At 38.5% G+C, this 16650-nt stretch overlaps 2 protein-coding genes across 17 annotated transcripts; one reads left to right on the top strand and one right to left on the bottom strand.

The window, feature by feature from the left end:
• Positions 1-1299: 1299 nt before the first annotated feature.
• Positions 1300-7047, bottom strand: LOC122879473 (GTPase IMAP family member 9-like). Its single transcript, XM_044203601.1, has 2 exons — positions 6863-7047; positions 1300-3073 (listed from the first exon to the last, which is right to left on the bottom strand). Exons 1-2 carry the CDS (start codon positions 6927-6929, stop codon positions 2103-2105), a joined length of 1038 nt encoding a protein of 345 aa, XP_044059536.1. The 5' UTR covers positions 6930-7047; the 3' UTR covers positions 1300-2102.
• Positions 7048-9241: 2194 nt separating this feature from the next.
• Positions 9242-16154, top strand: yif1b (Yip1 interacting factor homolog B (S. cerevisiae)). 16 transcript variants are annotated; one of them, XM_044203614.1, is made up of 8 exons: positions 9242-9389; positions 11677-11773; positions 12147-12276; positions 12403-12507; positions 12607-12743; positions 13340-13495; positions 13738-13831; positions 15117-16154. In XM_044203614.1, the coding sequence occupies exons 1-8, from the start codon at positions 9368-9370 to the stop codon at positions 15270-15272; spliced, it is 897 nt and encodes a 298-aa protein (XP_044059549.1). In that variant the 5' UTR covers positions 9242-9367; the 3' UTR covers positions 15273-16154. The 16 variants fall into 16 exon arrangements, with proteins under 16 accessions (XP_044059549.1, XP_044059548.1, XP_044059547.1 ...); XM_044203613.1 differs by having other exon boundaries at positions 12144-12276; XM_044203612.1 differs by having other exon boundaries at positions 11677-11779.
• The last annotated feature ends 496 nt before the right edge of the window (positions 16155-16650 follow it).

Here is a 16650-nt window from a genome sequence, read left to right as displayed (position 1 = left end):
CGATACACCAACTTTTCCACCCCAGCATAAAAACTCTTTTTTTTCCCCCGGCATTCTCACACTGGTTTTTGGATGTGGATGGAAAGGCACTTTCAGTTTCAAAATGTACAAAACCCAACAGTAACTATATCACTTCACTGTCATCCTGTGCGGCATATAAAGTGCGTTTTCCTGTTGGTACAAATGGCCTCTGACAAATCTGACAAATAAACGGGTTGACATACCACATTAAGGCATACACAAAATGCAGTGGTGCTCAGATACAGCCTGGCACACATGCACATGCCATTTTTTGCTTGTCTGTGCTTGAAATGAGCTTGTCTGAGTCATTGAATTTAATTTGCAAAGACAGATTCACCCCAAGCCACTTATGTTTCTCCAATGTCACAGCACACCAAGCTGTTAACTGTAGACCTCTATTGTACTCTGTGGCCTTTGGAACAATTACTACCGCATGAGAAAACCCCTTAAAATAGTCCCTGCTCTGGCCTTTGTGTGTGTGTTACAAGTAAGAGCGAGAATTTATGTGCCCTAGAAGGAAAAAGAATGAAAGGAATTTGGTCACAGAGATGAGTAGATGTATTTTATCCTACATATACAGTACTTCTTCCAATATCTTCAGGTTACATATAATTGTCTATTTGTAACAAACCCACATCTTTTTTCTGTATGTTCTCAACAGTTCAGTGAGGAAAATGTGCATCGTTGAGACTATTATATACTATATGTCAGTTTTTTATTTCTGATTTTTCCTTTTTAATTTCATCCTTGCCTATTGTAGACTACATATATTTGTACTGAATTGCAAAAGACAACTATAGTCCAAACTTTGGTGGCTGAAAGAGCTCAACACACTGAAAATGAAGAAAACATACACAAGCAGACAAAACACAAGCAAATTAAAACTGAACATCTTCACTGCTTTGACAACACATACATCACCACCTATTGAAGACTGTTAAACTTACTCACAAATTGAATCAGAAAAGCAGACAAACTCCCTCCAACAGCTAAGCTTTTCTACATAATCTGTCTCTTTTCTCACCAGAAGGATCCTTTAGAAAACAAAACAAACCTTGGACTAGAAGCCTCTCATACACATTCCTACTTACAGTACATGTGTAAGTAGGAATGTGTATGAGAGGCAGGGCAATGTGTGGCTCTTTTATGGACAGTACAGACCATTTGAGGAGAGATGGTAATTTTTTCTTAAGGCCAGTGAGGCCAGCTGTCAGAGAGAGTGAGACACAAAGTCATTTTAAACAAAAGAGAAACAAAGAGGAGAAACGTGGACAGATAGAAAAGTAACTGACAGTGTTGGAGTTTAATCGTTTTCACATTTGTTTATTTAACCATTACCCCACCACAGTTTGCAATTTAGTGTGTATTATACAGGAGTATTGTCTGTCCAAGATTCATTTTCCTGCATTGTTTCTGGGTGTCTGCTGATTGTGTACAATTCTTTACACATCCACTTACCAGCTAGTAAAATATCAACAAAAACTCTCCTAAAACAACAAATACCAGGGACATTATTCAGGAACTAGAGTATAATGCAGAAAAAAATGCTTTAAAGATAAGATGAACATGCATTGATTGGTGCCTATTTACACATCCAGGTGACACGGAGAGGCATTAGCATTCATTTGGAGTCATGTTTCTGTCCAAAATTCACTCTGCTTTTTGCTTCAGTTTGGACTCCACCAACTCCTGAAGGAAATAGCTGCATCTTTAGCAGCCAAAATCTCATTTCTCATTCACACAATGAACTGAAAAAAGATAAAATGCTCCGTAGAGCTGAAGGGAACAGCAGAGTCGGGTGATAATTATCTGTGGGTTCATCACTACGAGTGACCCCTTTCACATTACACATATTTATTCTATTGTTAGTAAAAAAATATTGATTAGTGCAGCTTTAAGTTACACTTTCCTATATCAGACCTCAAAGTAACCATAATATACCTGCTTTGATAGTAATGTTGAGCAGAATCAATGACTCAGTGGTTGCTTCATCCAAACCTGTAGTTCAACATTGTTGGCATATGTTTGCAGCAGCTGCCACCACAAACATTACAATGTCCAGGTTAATGCAGTTATATATTTTATTGTACAGCGCATTTATTTTTCAGAGTTTTTACTGCTGCTGGTGCCAAGACTCCCACTATAGCCCCGACAACTCCACCCACCACTGCTCCAAAGCCTGTGCAAAGTGGACCTCCTACAGCACCAGCAGCAGCCCCGATTGTCACACCCACTTCAGTGGCTGCTACGATGATTCCACTTTCAATGAATTTGTTTTTCTTCTCTGCCTTTTCTCTTGATTGTCTTGTATACCCTTTCTGGAGACACTGTAGCTCTTCCTGCAGCTGTTCGCCTTTAAATATGGCCCTCAGTTGTTCTTCTTCTCTGCGTTTTTGCTCGGCAATGGCCTTCATATTCCTCTCTGTTTCTTCTTGGATCACTTTCTCAGCCTCCTGGAACATTTCATTTGTGTAAAATGTTCCTCCATTGTCACAGACCATACTTACTATCTTTGCAAGCAGCTGAGATACCTGACTGTCATCGGAAACTGTGTTATTGAAGACATGATACCGCCAGTTACATTTTGCAATCAAATGGCTAAGTTGTCGACTCTGTCTAAAAAAATCTTCAATTCTTGTGCCTTTGAGCCGGTCACCATGAGTGAAGAGAACCAAGGAGTAATCTGCAGCTTTGTTACCAAACACAAGCTGCAGGAGTTCAACAGTTTTCTGTTCTTCCTCTGTGAATCTGGTCAACTGGATCACAATCAGGAACACGTGGGGACCAGGAGCGGAGAAACAGATGCATTCTTTTAGCTTTCTGACGACTTTGTCTTCTTTGTACTTTGTATCATAAATTCCTGGTGTGTCAATGACCGCTACCCTGCGTCCATCCACCACTCCTTTCGCCTTTTCACACTCTGACGTCACAGACACTGGAGAGAGGACTGATATAAAAGCCTTTCGATTTAGGATAGTGTTTCCCGATGCACTTTTCCCATTTCCTGTCTTTCCAATCAGTACTATTCGAATTTCTTCATGTGGATCCAAACCTACAAACCAATGTGGGAAAAGCCTTTAGTATTTGGCTAGTTGCAGTGAATTATTCAATATGCTTCTAATATTAGGCACTGTATCACTTTTACATGCGCTATAATGTATTGACAGTTCGAAATCTATGGGATATTGACAATGCTATGAAAGGTATTTAATCAGTCAACTGTATCATGTTTTTTAATGACAATAATGCAACAACAGTATTAACTTCAATATATTTTTGTTCAAATTTTCAGTTGGATGTTTAGTACATTGGCCGTGACAGCCAATAGTTTGGCATTTTGGGAAATCCATTTATTTGCTTTCTTTTTGAGTTAGATGAAAAAATAGACCACTCTGATGTTTGTGCATTAAAAGAGTACTCCACCGATTTAGCATCGCACTCCGACGGACAAAATAAATAAAAATAAAAATAAAAATTGATGCAGCAGAACCAGAGATGTGGTCTTTTTTATCCCACACATTCGTCTTCCTTGTCAAAATCTACTGTAGATTACCCACAATGCAACTAGACCGCTGACTGTTTGGTCCAAGATTCAAGTGTGTTATGCTAGTAGCGGCTAATGTAGCTTTGAGCTGCTAGCCTCAGACAGAAATGAGGAGCTGGCTACAGAGGTCTGGTAACTCCACAAACCCAGATTTTTTTCATTTTCAAACTTTTAGTCTTCAGACCCAACCGACGCTGACTCAAGTGACATCAGTTGAGGCAATTTATCAGATTTCATGCAGCTCCCTCTAGCCACAAAAGGCTTTATACTACTTTGTTTAACATATGCAGTAGTACTCCCCAACTCGCTAGTGCTGGGTGGCAATTAGCTTAGCTTAGCATAAAGACTAGAAGCAGGGGGAAACAGCTAGCCTCGCTCTGTCCAACATTCAAAAACACCTCACACCAGGGAGGCTGTTTCTGTTTGTATTCTTGCGCTATCAATAACTGTAGTTTATCGTAAGAGAAGCAGAGACTCTATTCCACTCTGTCAAGATTGGTATTAAATTAGGTCTAATATTTGTGTTATCAATATGAGGGTGACACATTTCTCCGACTTTATTCAATTTGTTCCTGTTTAGATCTAGCCATAGTACTGTAGCCTCGTAGGACACACCTATCCATTATCACAACATTAGCCATTGCCAGCTCCACTGGTCCAGTCCAGCAGATGGCGACAACACTACAAAAAAGGAGTCGATGAGTAAATATAACAGTCTTCGATAGGTGGTGATGTATGTGTTGTCAAAGCTGTGAAGATGTTTAGTTTTCATTTGCTTGTGTTTTGTCTGCTTGTGTATGTTTTCTTCATTTTCAGTGTGTTGAGCTCTCTCAGCCACCAAAGGTGGACTATAGTTGTCTTTTGCAATTCAGTACAAATATATGTAGTCTACAATAGGCAAGGATGAAATTAAAAAGGAACAAAAAAAATATAGTATATAATAGTCTCAACGATGCACATTTTCCTCATTGAATTGTTGAGAACATACAGATAAAAGATGTGGGTTTATTACAAATAGACAATTATATGTAACCTGAAGATATTGGAAGAAGTACTGTATATGTAGGATAAAATACATCTACTCATCTCTGTGACCAAATTCCTTTCATTCTTTTTCCTTTATTCACTGACTAAGATTAAAATCTCTTTTTCAAGTGACCTGGCACCTGGCCAAGAAGGCAGCATAAAACTACAACAATAAACACACTACAAACAACATAAACAGACTAAGATAACTGTCAAGCACTATTAAAGAGCATAGATAATATCATATCTTAATATTCATATACAGGTAGTTGAGTTTTCAAAACTATCCAAATACAGTAAAATGAACGATTGATTGATTTGAGTTTCCCTCACTTTATGGTGCCCAGCCCGTATGGGCTTACAAGACACTGGACAACAACCAGGATGGCCACGTGACCAATCACAACATACAGTATTTTTCCATAACAAATAAGGTCTTATTATGATGGAAATAGTGTTCTCTGTCTTTGTTTCCTATTCTCTATAAATCTTGCTCATTAAAGAGCCAACTCAACATATTACCTTCAGACAACCAAAACAAATCAGGGTTCCTCAACTGCATTTTTTCCTACAAATGATTCCTCAAGTCGCTGTCCATGTAATACATGGAATACAAAATGAAATTCATCCTCAACAACACTAAGATCACAAAAAATGCATAAATGCTGCTCTTCAGGAATACCTTTATATCTGCCTACCTCAACTGCCAGAGGTAAGGTACCAGTTCTTAACTGAGCACACAAGGAACATTTTTTTTCTAAGCTTTGGCTTATTCCAAATCTCATCCTTCCATTGTTCCTTATGGATCTATAGTAGTTTTTCTTTGACTATATTTATGTTACACTGCAAATTATTGCTGAAAATAAAATGTAACATAAAAAAGACCTCTCTTGGTCAAGGGTAACCGTGACCAACCGTAACCAGTAAAAATCTTTTTGGTTAGCCTTTCCTCTGGCAACTGGACCAGGCGGTTCCTTCTCTTGTTGTTCTGGTCCTTCCACTTAAGAAACATTTTCTCTGCTGAGCGCAGGCTAACCCATAACTTATTTAATTCATTATTCCAATATGGTTGTTTTATTCTATAATCTTTTACACATACTTTTTTAATATTTAATTTTTACAATATTTATCTATTTCCTTATCCAAAAGGTCAGAAAGAAGATCATAACTATAATCCACATTATCCTGCGTTTTCTGGCCATTTTCCAACTGATCTATGACCTCAATGAGAGCCTTACAGCACATCTCAGAAGAAAGAAAAGTAATAGGGAAGTTTCTATTTAATCTTTCTACTTGCTGCTGAAAGTCTACACTGTTATGGATGTTAAAGAATGCTCCTGTTTGCAATTGTAGACACAGCACTGAGTGATCAGGAAGTGTACTACGATCATCAATCAAATGAATACCTTCATATCCAACCTTGTCCACAAGATCAGAGGTTGAGTAAACGATAAATACAAGACATGTTTTTAGATCAACATGTGGTGTCATAATATAATCTACAACAGCTTTACCCCACACAGAAATGGATGTAAAGTTATCATTTTCTGGATTTAACCTCCTGTTAAGCACACATTTTTAAAATATTTAATAAATTCAATAAGCGTCTCCCTGTGCTTATTTACACCCGAATCCAATACAACTCTAGGAGAAATATCATCAATCTCTTAAATCTGCAATACGACTATTCAAGTCACCACAAATATAAACAGAGTCTACATCTGCGGAGTACATCAGCTCCAATAAATGGCTGAAGAAAAAATCTGCTGAATAAATTAGAAGAAAAAGCAATGACCAAGAGTGCTATTTTCCATATTAGGACATGGCAGCACAAAAAGTGGCGAGAGGAAAAAAAGGAATATAATATATAATATTGATAAAATGTAATTTAAATGTTGCTATTAACTATCACATTTTGGAAAGTATTGCTGTACTGTAAATAATTACATAATAATAGCATACACAATGCAGACAATGCTGTGGGTTTAAAAAAAAGTATAAAAACATCTTAAAATGATTTAGAATTATGCATGTTGATAAATACATGATCTTTAGTACATCATCAGACAGTACCTCAACCAGGATATATTTTGTTTTTGGATTTTTAGTCGGATGTTTGGGTTGTAGTTACTTTTCTGCAATTCAATACAGATGTATTTATCCCATGTCAGGCATTTAAAGGATGACGTAAAAAAGGAACAATCAAACATTAAAAACACAAGTATAGTTGAATAAACAAAAGACTAAAATAGGCAAGAAAGTAGAGATTACCTGTATTCCTTGCAGTTGCCACTTGTGCAACATTTGTCTGCTTTTGCCTCTGAACACTGTCGGCCATGGTTTTACAGATTTGGAGTTCACACAAATGTCTAAATCATGAAAACGATTCTGTCTTCTCTTCTCAGGCAGGCTTGTGAGAACTGATGCTTTTTGCTCTTTAGTTGGCAGCTTTCCATGTGCCTAGTATGTTACCTGGAAATACAAGTTACTGGAAAATTGCTAGGGGGTGTGGAAAAACTTGCCCCTCCCATTTCTGGGAACTCTCAGCATTTCAAAGGAAAAAGTGTTCCCTTTTCTTGCTTGCTAAGCTTACAGTGTTTTAAAGTGTACGGCCACGGTAGATGCTTTGTGAGGCCGTACTTTGGCACAGCAGTGCTTTGAACTAAATGTTAATGTTATCATGCTAACATGCTCACAATGACAAATGCTAACATGCTGATATGAGGCAGGTGTAATGTTTACCATCTTATTGTAGCATTTTAGCATGCTAACATTCGCTAAAATAGCACTAAATATAAAAAGTACAGCTGAAGCTGATGGGAATGTGATTAGTTTTGCAGATATTGGGTCATAAATTTTGATTGTTTAAATGCGGTTTCTGTTCAGAGGGAATTTCATTTTCATGCACATGGCCATTCCCCCTCCTCTCACCACCTGCCTTGTTGTCCTATTAATACTCTTGTCTCAAAATGCATGTGATAGACAAATATTTCAGTCACTCTGTAACACAAGTGGTACATCATATTTCTCTACTGCAGCTGTACAACTAAGCAGCTTCACAGCAACTTCAATCAGAACAGCATTTCCAAACCATTTTTGACAGCATTTTGATTTCTGTCCATGATGAACAGCGAACCTTCAAACACTTCTCTTGTTGGGAGTTGCTTTAATTGTTCAGTCTGTTCGTGGGCAAAACATTTAAAGACAAACTACAGATTTTGCTGAAAACATTATACCTGCTAAACATTAGCATGTAAGCATTGCAATTGTGAGCAGTTTAGCATATTTGCATTAGCATTTAGTGCAAAGCACAAGTGTGCCTAAACAGAACTGCTAGCGTGGCAGTAGAGTTGTTTTAAAATTATTTTGATTCTGCCCTAGAAAGGGAAAATAAGGTCTGCGCACTATTGAATGTTTATCACTTGCTTTTCATTTACAGCAACAACTTCCCATCAACACAGACACATTTACAGTACTGTCACTGCTGAATACTGGAATGTGGCTGCGCCTGTTTCAAAGAAAGGCACACTTTCCATGTGAAAATCACCACGGTTATCCCCGCTGTTAGCATCTGCTATTGTCATCTATCATTGTCTGCTATGATGACAGGTGGGTGTCTTTCAGTCACAGTTGATGTGAATTTCCAAGTTTGACATACGTCATCATGATGTTTGAGACGTTTCCATTGCCTCATTCTATTATTTTGAAGACTTGGTAACTGGAAAGCACCAGCAATTCGGGCAGCAACTAGTGTATCAAAAGGACTTCACATCGCATTTAACTCAGAAACACAAGTATTTATTTTATTATATTTCACATGTGGTAAAAAGAAAAAGGGAACAATGATATTTCAGAAAATGTTTTCAGTAGAACTGAAGCCAAATCAGTGACACATCATGGAATAATGAAATCCTCTCTTTGTTTGTTTGTTTTTTAATATCAAGGCTTCAAATGATCCATTACAAATACAAGTCCTGCTTTCAAAATTATATTTAAGGACAAGTACATACCTTTTAACAACAAAATGTACCTAAAGTATTAAAAGTAAACATACTCGTTATGCAGAATGGCCACAGTCAGTATTACATTATTACTTTATTAAATCTTTACTATTGATGCATGAAGATTTAAGTAGTACTTTTTAATGTTGTAGTTAGTAGAGGTGGAGCTCATTTTAACTGCTTCATACTGTTGGCTCTATAATGTAGTGGAGTACAATAGAGTAGAAGTATAAAGTAGCACAAAGTGAAAAAATACTTAAGTAAAGTACAAGTACCTAAAATTGTACTTAAGTACACTAATTGTTAATACTAATTTACTAAGCTACTTTCCACCACTGTGAAAAGGAAAGTATCAGATAAATGTGAAGTTTGTCGTGGTAAAGAAATTGTTGAGTATGTTCTGCTGGGATGTGAGAAGTTCAAGGTAGAAAGAGAGAATTAAGGTAGCAAAAATGGGAAGAAAGTGGAGTATTAAAAGGCTGTTGGAGATAAAGGACAAGCAAGGTAAGAAAGGCTTTATTTAACCAACAGTAGGTATCCTCATGATAGGATGGACATCAGGACACTTCGATACAGTAGGTGGCGGTATTCACCTTCCACGTTGGTTTGTAACCCCTCATTAAAACTAACAAAGAAGAAAAGGGACAAGTTTACTTCCGTGTGAATGACTCCATACATCCATCCATGCTCCAACTTCCCTGTGTAGCCTTCTAACTAGTAGCAGCTGCATCTCAGTAGAGTTGGTTTTCTGACGCCTACCATCAAGTTAGTCCAAATGGATTATACTGCAACTCAAAGTGGGTTCCGACAGCGTAAGTTACGTATGTGATATAATCAATCCTTAATATTACCGGCTGCATGTGCACATTTTGTACTCGCTAGCTTTTTGGAATCCGACGTAAACGGAACTGAATGGGGACGTTGCTGTAGCTGAGCGTCGCTGTTTTCAGCCAGTTGAGGCTAACTGACGTTAAACAACGTGTAAAAAGAGATACCAAAACGTTAAATGTAACTTAAGTCCACCAACGCCTAACGTTAGCCAATGTGGAAGACAGTATTGGCTAAATAAATCGGAATTAGCAGCCGATAGCTCGCCCACAAACTATTAATAAACACCAGCTAAGTTAACAGTGCTAACTAGCTAACTTACCTAACGTGACGTTACACAGGCTAGGCTGGCTAAAGGTAGTCCCTCGTACTGAACATACCAGGCTCTGCACATCTCATTCGTGTCCCCTCTGCGTGGAGGTTTGTGTGCAATGATTGTGTGCGGGATATTTGCGTGCTAAATTTACAGACTGTTTAAGCCGAACTGTGGTGCTATATTATGCTAGCATAGCTACGTATTTGTGTTCTTATACGTTGGCGTTAGTTAACGCATGTTTCCAAGCCTCAATCTGGTTTATACTTTGGGGCTCGGGTTTTGTAAGAGGCGAAATTTGGTTCGCCAGACGTGTTATTTTGACTTAGATCCATAAGCATGGATGTCTTATGAGTATAAGGGTTAGTAATAAATACAATTGAGTTAACGTTACCTCAAGTCCCTAAACAAGTATTTCTTAGAATCAGAATCAGAATCAGAAATACTTTATTGATCCCCGAGGGGAAACTCTTTTGTTACAGCTGCTCACTATCACGTCAGTGCACACAGGAAGAGAAGTACTAAGCAAATCATAATATGATACACTCTAATACAGCTAAGATAAATTAAGTACAAAGTGGATATAAGTATAAAAGTAAGTGTAAGTACCAAAGTGAATCTAGAGGTTGATAAGTATGTACGGTATAATAATACAATGTAATAATATAAGTAATAAGTAATAGTGCAGTAATGAGTACTGTCAAGTGTAGCTTATTACAATTATTATGAGACGGTGGATATTGCACAGCAGTAATAGATGTATGAATAAATAAATATCTGAAAACAGAGAATATTGCACAATTATTTCAAGTATTACAGTGATGTTAATGGTCCATTGTCCAGTTTGGTGACTTAGGGTCATACAGACTAACACTTAGAGGGAGGAGTTAAAGAGTTTGGTGGCCACAGGCAGGAATGACTTCCTGTGGTGCATTTTGGGGGGATGAGTCTTTTGTTGAAGGTGCTCCTTTGTTTGACCAGCACGTCATGGAGTGGGTGGGAGACACTGTCCAAGATGGCATGTAGTTTGGCCAGCATCCTCCTCTCTGACACCACCGCCAGAGAGTCCAGCTCCACCCCCACAACAGACATCTGTGCATCACCAAATGTAAACAAGCCTCCCCAAAGCACACCCTTCAGAGGATTCAAACACACACCTGAATAATCTTATTTATAGCTTAAAATATCAGTTTTCCACAAACTGGTGAGCACCAAAGCCAAGGAGCACTATGTTGTTTTATAAGATGGAAATCACAAGGCTGATGTTGACAGACTGTGTCAGGTTTTAAGTATCTTTAGTACTTTTAAAGATGTAAAGGTGTTTCTGTGTGTGGACCTAGCATACTGTAGGTTTTATATATCCATCATACTTTCTTTACCGTCAGGGATGACAGGGAAAGAAGGCCCAAACTAAACCTGTTTGTGGCTCCTTAGGATGATGTAATCTGCTCTTGTGATAAGTGTGTGATAATGTTATTACTCCTTCAGGGAATGGAGTTAAAGAGCTCTTTCTCTCCTGCACAGAACTTTCTCACTGGAACTGTGTGCACAGTTGCACACTGGATTTGTCATTTGTGTACAAACTTTGTCTAAACTGATGTGTATTTCGAGGGTACATGTTGCTTAAGTCCCTGTAGCAGGACACTTTTATCTTACTACTAGTGTACGTGCATAAAGGAATTCTGCCGTCCACAGGGCAGTCAGCGTTAGTGGTTTACTGATATTAAATGTCTATGAATTTAAATATCACTTAAAAACAACAGAGAAGGGCGAGGAAAAGTTTGGCCAAGTCTCTTCATACAAACTGATGCATGCTGGTTTCTCAGATTTCCTGTAAATGTGGCTGCCTTGCATTTGCTTGCTTACTAATTTTGTCCAATGTTTGCATCCCCTAAATTAGTTGGACATATCTCTATCTTTGACCCCTATCTCTTTTCATCCAGAGCCTAATATGCGTCTGAGGAATAGCTCCGTGGATGGTTCAGAAGGCAGCCAGCTGTTTGAGGATACGAGTGGAGCTGCGGCTGGATCACAGACAGGGTACAGGTGGGACACCTGCCAGCCAGGCTGAAGTTAGGCTGGATATTAAACTTTTGAGTCAAGAACGGTTTATACAAAAATGGCAACAGCAGCTCAATGAAAAGCACAATTCCACACCCACAATTGATCCTGCAGTTGTAGAAAGTTTCTATTTTTATGAAGGACTCAGATCATGCCCTCAGAAATAGAGCTTTTACTCTTTGGGGGTGAAAAAAAGAACATAACTATTCTAATTTACTTTCTGTTAATTCAGCTTTGCAGTCTTTTGCATTATCTCTTTGCAGTAGATTTGACTACATGCTTTTTTTGTTTTTAAACTAATACATCCATCATGTTCTTTCACTTGATACATTTTCTTGTGTCATGTTAGCAGGAACCAGCAGGCTGGGTCTCAAGCAGCAGGATTTCCTGGCCAGTCCATTCTGTCAGACCCCATGTCTAACCTGGCCATGGCATATGGCAGCTCACTGGCATCCCAGGGAAGGGAAATGGTGGACAAGAATGTAAGACTGACTTATTGATATTTCTTTTGAATGATTCTGCTTATCAGAACAGAAAGGCCAAATTAAATGATTGCCCAAACTGAAAGATTACATTTGTGTGTATGTCTGTGTGCTTGCTTGTTGCAGCTGGACAGGTTCATCCCAATTTCTAAGCTGAAATACTACTTTGCCGTGGATACAATGTACGTGGGGAAGAAGCTGGGCCTTCTAGTTTTCCCTTACATGCACGAGGTGAGTCTGCTTTAGTCAGTAAGGATTTACTAAGTTGTAAGTGTGTTATCGTGTGTGTGTGTGTGTGTGTGTGTGTGTGTGTGTGTGTGTGTGTTGCAGAGCTGGGAGGTGAACTACCAGCACGATACTCCTGTGGCTCCACGCTTTGATGTGAATGCTCCCGATCTCTACATTCCTGCCATGGGCTTCATCACATACATCCTGGTGGCTGGAGTGGCCCTCGGCACACAGAACAGGTACACATACATCCGTGTTTTTATCAAAGTGATACAGGTTTGGAAAACACACGCTGCTCTAATGCTTTATGATCCTTTATCTAAGCAGTGATCATTAACAGCTAGGTAGCATATTTCTGTTTGTTTTTGACATCTTCCTGCATAACCACATGTTTTTAGTTTAAAAGGGAATTCTTGTTATTTTGCACCATGGCATTGTCTTTTTTCCAGCTTCATTTTTTTAGATAGCTCTTCTTTCTAATTCACACCCACAAAGCAAATAAAACATCCTTCTGGTGTTGTTGAGCTCATGTCAACTGAGAGGACCGCAACATATTACAAAGAAAACAAAATTGGGATGGATTAATTACAGTGTTACAATGATTCAACTTCAGTGTTTTTGCAAAATAATAACATTCTAAAGTAATCTAATTAGTGGATTGCTAAATGGTACTAAAATTGAAATCGCCCTATATATACACAAAAAACCTTGCCGCTTGATAATAAATAATGATGTACCACCTCACGTTGATGACGGACACGGTACCACTAGAGTCTACTGTAGAGTTCACGGTACATAAATCTATAGAGACTGTGTCATTTTGTGCACCCTTCAGGTTTTCTCCGGAGCTGCTGGGAGTTCAGGCCAGCTCAGCGTTGGTGTGGCTGATCATGGAAGTTCTGGCGGTCCTGCTGTCGCTCTACCTTGTGACCGTAAACACCGACCTCACTACCATAGACCTGCTGGCCTTTTCTGGTTACAAATATGTTGGGTATATACAGCATCTTTCTGTCTGTTTACATTTTCATCACCATCTCACCCTCTGCTCATCACTTGTATTTCTTTTATTTTGCTCAGTCGTTTATTCTTTTCTAATGGCTAATTTCCTTTGAGTGACGCTAAGGACAAAACGTGTCTTGATTTTTGTCTTAATTTTCTTACTTTTTCACTAAGGCTCTGTGGATGTTATACCTAACCTGTGACTGTGTGTGTTTCTTCTCTCTGTTTCTTTAGGATGATCATTGGGGTAGTAGCAGGCCTGTTGTTTGGGAGGCCAGCGTACTACCTCTCTCTACTGTGGTGCTGTGCTGCCATCTTTGTCTTTATGGTGAGTAGCAGCATCTTCTAACTCTTGAAAGTTTTAATCATTGACCTTAATAGACAGATTTCCTGTTTACAAATAATTGAGGATGCTTGGTTAACCAGGGTTAGAAATTACATGGGTACAATATAGACGGATGGTCATGATAGCTTACACATGTCCATTTTCAACAGTTGGAAATGCTGCAACTTGCTGGGAAACCGTATTTAATCTTTTGATGTAAATGTGTACAGGACACTTGTACTCCCTTTTCCACATTTGTTTGTGCCACACACTGATAGACATCTGATGACTTTAGCTTTAAGATAACACATGGAATCCCAGTGAGGAATGGCAGCTAGTAGCAGAAATAATACTAACTTGGACTAAACCATTAAGTTAGTACTTTCAACTGTGAGACTTTACCTGATCTCATACAGTGTCCACAGAGACCCCCTCTGCCTCAGTACTAGGAGCCAGTGTCAAATATCTGTTGTTTGCCAGCAAAACCTGCCAGACACTAGACATATATGCCAGATGTCTACTGCAGAAACTATTAGATGCCTTGGCATTTCACATAATTATACGGTATATGCTGGAAAGAATGTTTCCTTCTTGGCATAATGGACATTTTTCCACCAATCTCACCCTCACCTCCACTCACCATAGCTCTCTGCAACACTTTTGTCAGCTTTCTGCCACCTGTCTGCACACACATCTCAGAATTTCCTGCAGACAAATAAATAAAAGCTTCCTGTGTACCTGCACATAGAACTGATGTTAAGCTAACATGACATAACATACGACATGCTCTAATTGCACACCTTCTCTTTTTTCTTTTTCAAAGAATCTCACATTCCTTCATTATACTATTTTACTGTCCTCATACCCTCCCCCTCCCTTTTCACACATACATATACACTCAGTGGCCACTTTAATAGGTAATCTACTATAATCCAATAAAACAGCTCTGCCATAAAACATTTATAATGTTCAGTTTTTGTTGATGTTTTCAGAAATGTGTAAATTCCATTATATGTTTATTACTGAGGTCATTAACTTTCTTATAAGTCTCATTTAATTGCTTTGTTTAGTTTTTGTCTTCAGACATCTTCCTTTTTATGGCTGTTCTAATCTTTCATTTGTGTAATAGGAAAATGCCACATATGTTGTCCTCCCTCGTGTCAAATCTCCAAAGCAAATAAATAATTAACTCATCACAAGTCAGTGGTTAAGTGGATGACTCAGCTGACACATATGCATGTTTGTTTAGTGGTTGAGTAAAGAATTTATCTAACTGGTCTCTCCTCAGATCCGCACTCTGCGTCTGAAGCTGTTATCTGAGGCGGCGGCGGAAGGGAGGCTGGTGAGAGGAGCCAGAAACCAGCTGAGGATGTACCTCACCATGTCTATAGCAGCAGCACAGCCCATCTTCATGTACTGGCTCACCTACCACCTCATCAGATAAAAGCTGGAACACACACTCACACACTTGTTGTATAGAAGATGAACTTGGCTGTATGAATGCCATCTCACCCCCTAAAACAACTCAAGCGAACACACACACATAAAAGAAGCTGGACTTGGCTGAAACGGCCACAGTTGTCTGGATAATATCCCATCACTTCCCAGACATAAAGACAGAACTACACATTCACAAGACTCACTCCATGTATGCATGGAGCAAAAACAACACATGCTATCAGACAGTTAAGAGAAGATGTGAGGCATCGCGGCCTTTTCTCTCGCAGCACAGCACCACGCCTTTTTTGTGTGTCTTTTTTTATGTTCTGTCTTCAAACATTTGTAGCAAGAGCAAGTGGCTTTACGTTGTTTTTCTGTACTGTATAATTATTTGTTAATTATGTTTTTTAGGAATATTTAAATATGTATGTTTGTGTAGCAGAAGTATTATTGCAGATGTTGCTCTTCTCTGATATCTTATAAGTGGTTTTTCTGAGCCGGCAGAAAGAAAGCACACAACCCGTCCATTTAATGAAAAGACATAACTCAAATTCAGGTATAAAAATGATCAAGTGGCTCTGCTTTGGTGTTTGACTAGAATTACTTTTTCCCTGGTCCATCATTGATTCTGGAAACAAGGGATATATAACTGGTGTGTAAGTGTGGGTGTAGTACCACCTCCATGTGATCTGTTTAATCTTTTTGTATGTGCTTTGATACATGTATGAGCTTTGCTGCCTGACAACTCTTGAAGAGAAACTGTGTAAGCCACGTTACGGTCACGATGAAATGTTGAGTTGACTTTGATATCCTTTTTAAAACCAAGTAAATTATTTGCTGCTTTTCATATTGAAAGTCAGATGGAATAAAGAAAGGGAAGAGATGAGATGGTCTGTTCTGTGAAAATAGTTTGTCTCCTTGAGATACTTGAAATATTTTATCGTCAGAAATGCTTTCTTGTGCTTCAATGTGCTTGTAAATCATCTAATGTCACTATGAAACAAGTTTTTTTTTTTTTATGTAGTCAATGTTAACTGAAACCAGGGTAGGATTCACATTCACTTAAATTAATTCAGGAAACAAAACATCAGGATTTTTGCATTTTCCTCAGATGAAACTTACTATTATTGATGAATGCTGAAAGCTTATCTCAGTTAACTGAGGCGCCAATAAAAAGTTTTCCCAAATGCTTTGACAAAGTGCTCCTTAATAAAATAATAATCGTGAAGTTGCAGCATCTCATTAAGAATGACTAATTCCATGTAGCAGGCAATCTAAACACATTTCTTGTCATGAATAGACCCCAGCCCTTACTGTCAAAGTAGGCTGAAAGCATACAACCTATTAAATCAAGCCATGAAATGATGTGAAGACTGATGGAG

This window comes from Siniperca chuatsi, linkage group LG7, assembly GCF_020085105.1.
Source record: "Siniperca chuatsi isolate FFG_IHB_CAS linkage group LG7, ASM2008510v1, whole genome shotgun sequence".
NCBI classification, from domain to species: domain Eukaryota; kingdom Metazoa; phylum Chordata; class Actinopteri; order Centrarchiformes; family Sinipercidae; genus Siniperca; species Siniperca chuatsi.
This window is presented reverse-complemented; position numbering and strand designations above follow the sequence as displayed.

What these genes read in the sequence shown, in the direction of transcription:
- LOC122879473 (XM_044203601.1), bottom strand. Translation starts at nt 6,929, where the DNA reads ATGGCCGACAGTGTTCAGAGGCAAAAGCAGACAAATGTTGCACAAGTG. An exon ending in GGCAACTGCAAGGAATACAG is followed by an intron (nt 3,074 to 6,862) that starts GTAATCTCTACT and finishes ATTGGTTTGTAG; the next exon opens with GTTTGGATCCACATGAAGAA.
- yif1b (XM_044203602.1), top strand. Translation starts at nt 9,368, where the DNA reads ATGGATTATACTGCAACTCAAAGTGGGTTCCGACAGCGTAAGTTAC. An exon ending in TTTTCCCTTACATGCACGAG is followed by an intron (nt 12,508 to 12,606) that starts GTGAGTCTGCTT and finishes TGTGTGTTGCAG; the next exon opens with AGCTGGGAGGTGAACTACCA. An exon ending in GCCCTCGGCACACAGAACAG is followed by an intron (nt 12,744 to 13,339) that starts GTACACATACAT and finishes TGCACCCTTCAG; the next exon opens with GTTTTCTCCGGAGCTGCTGG.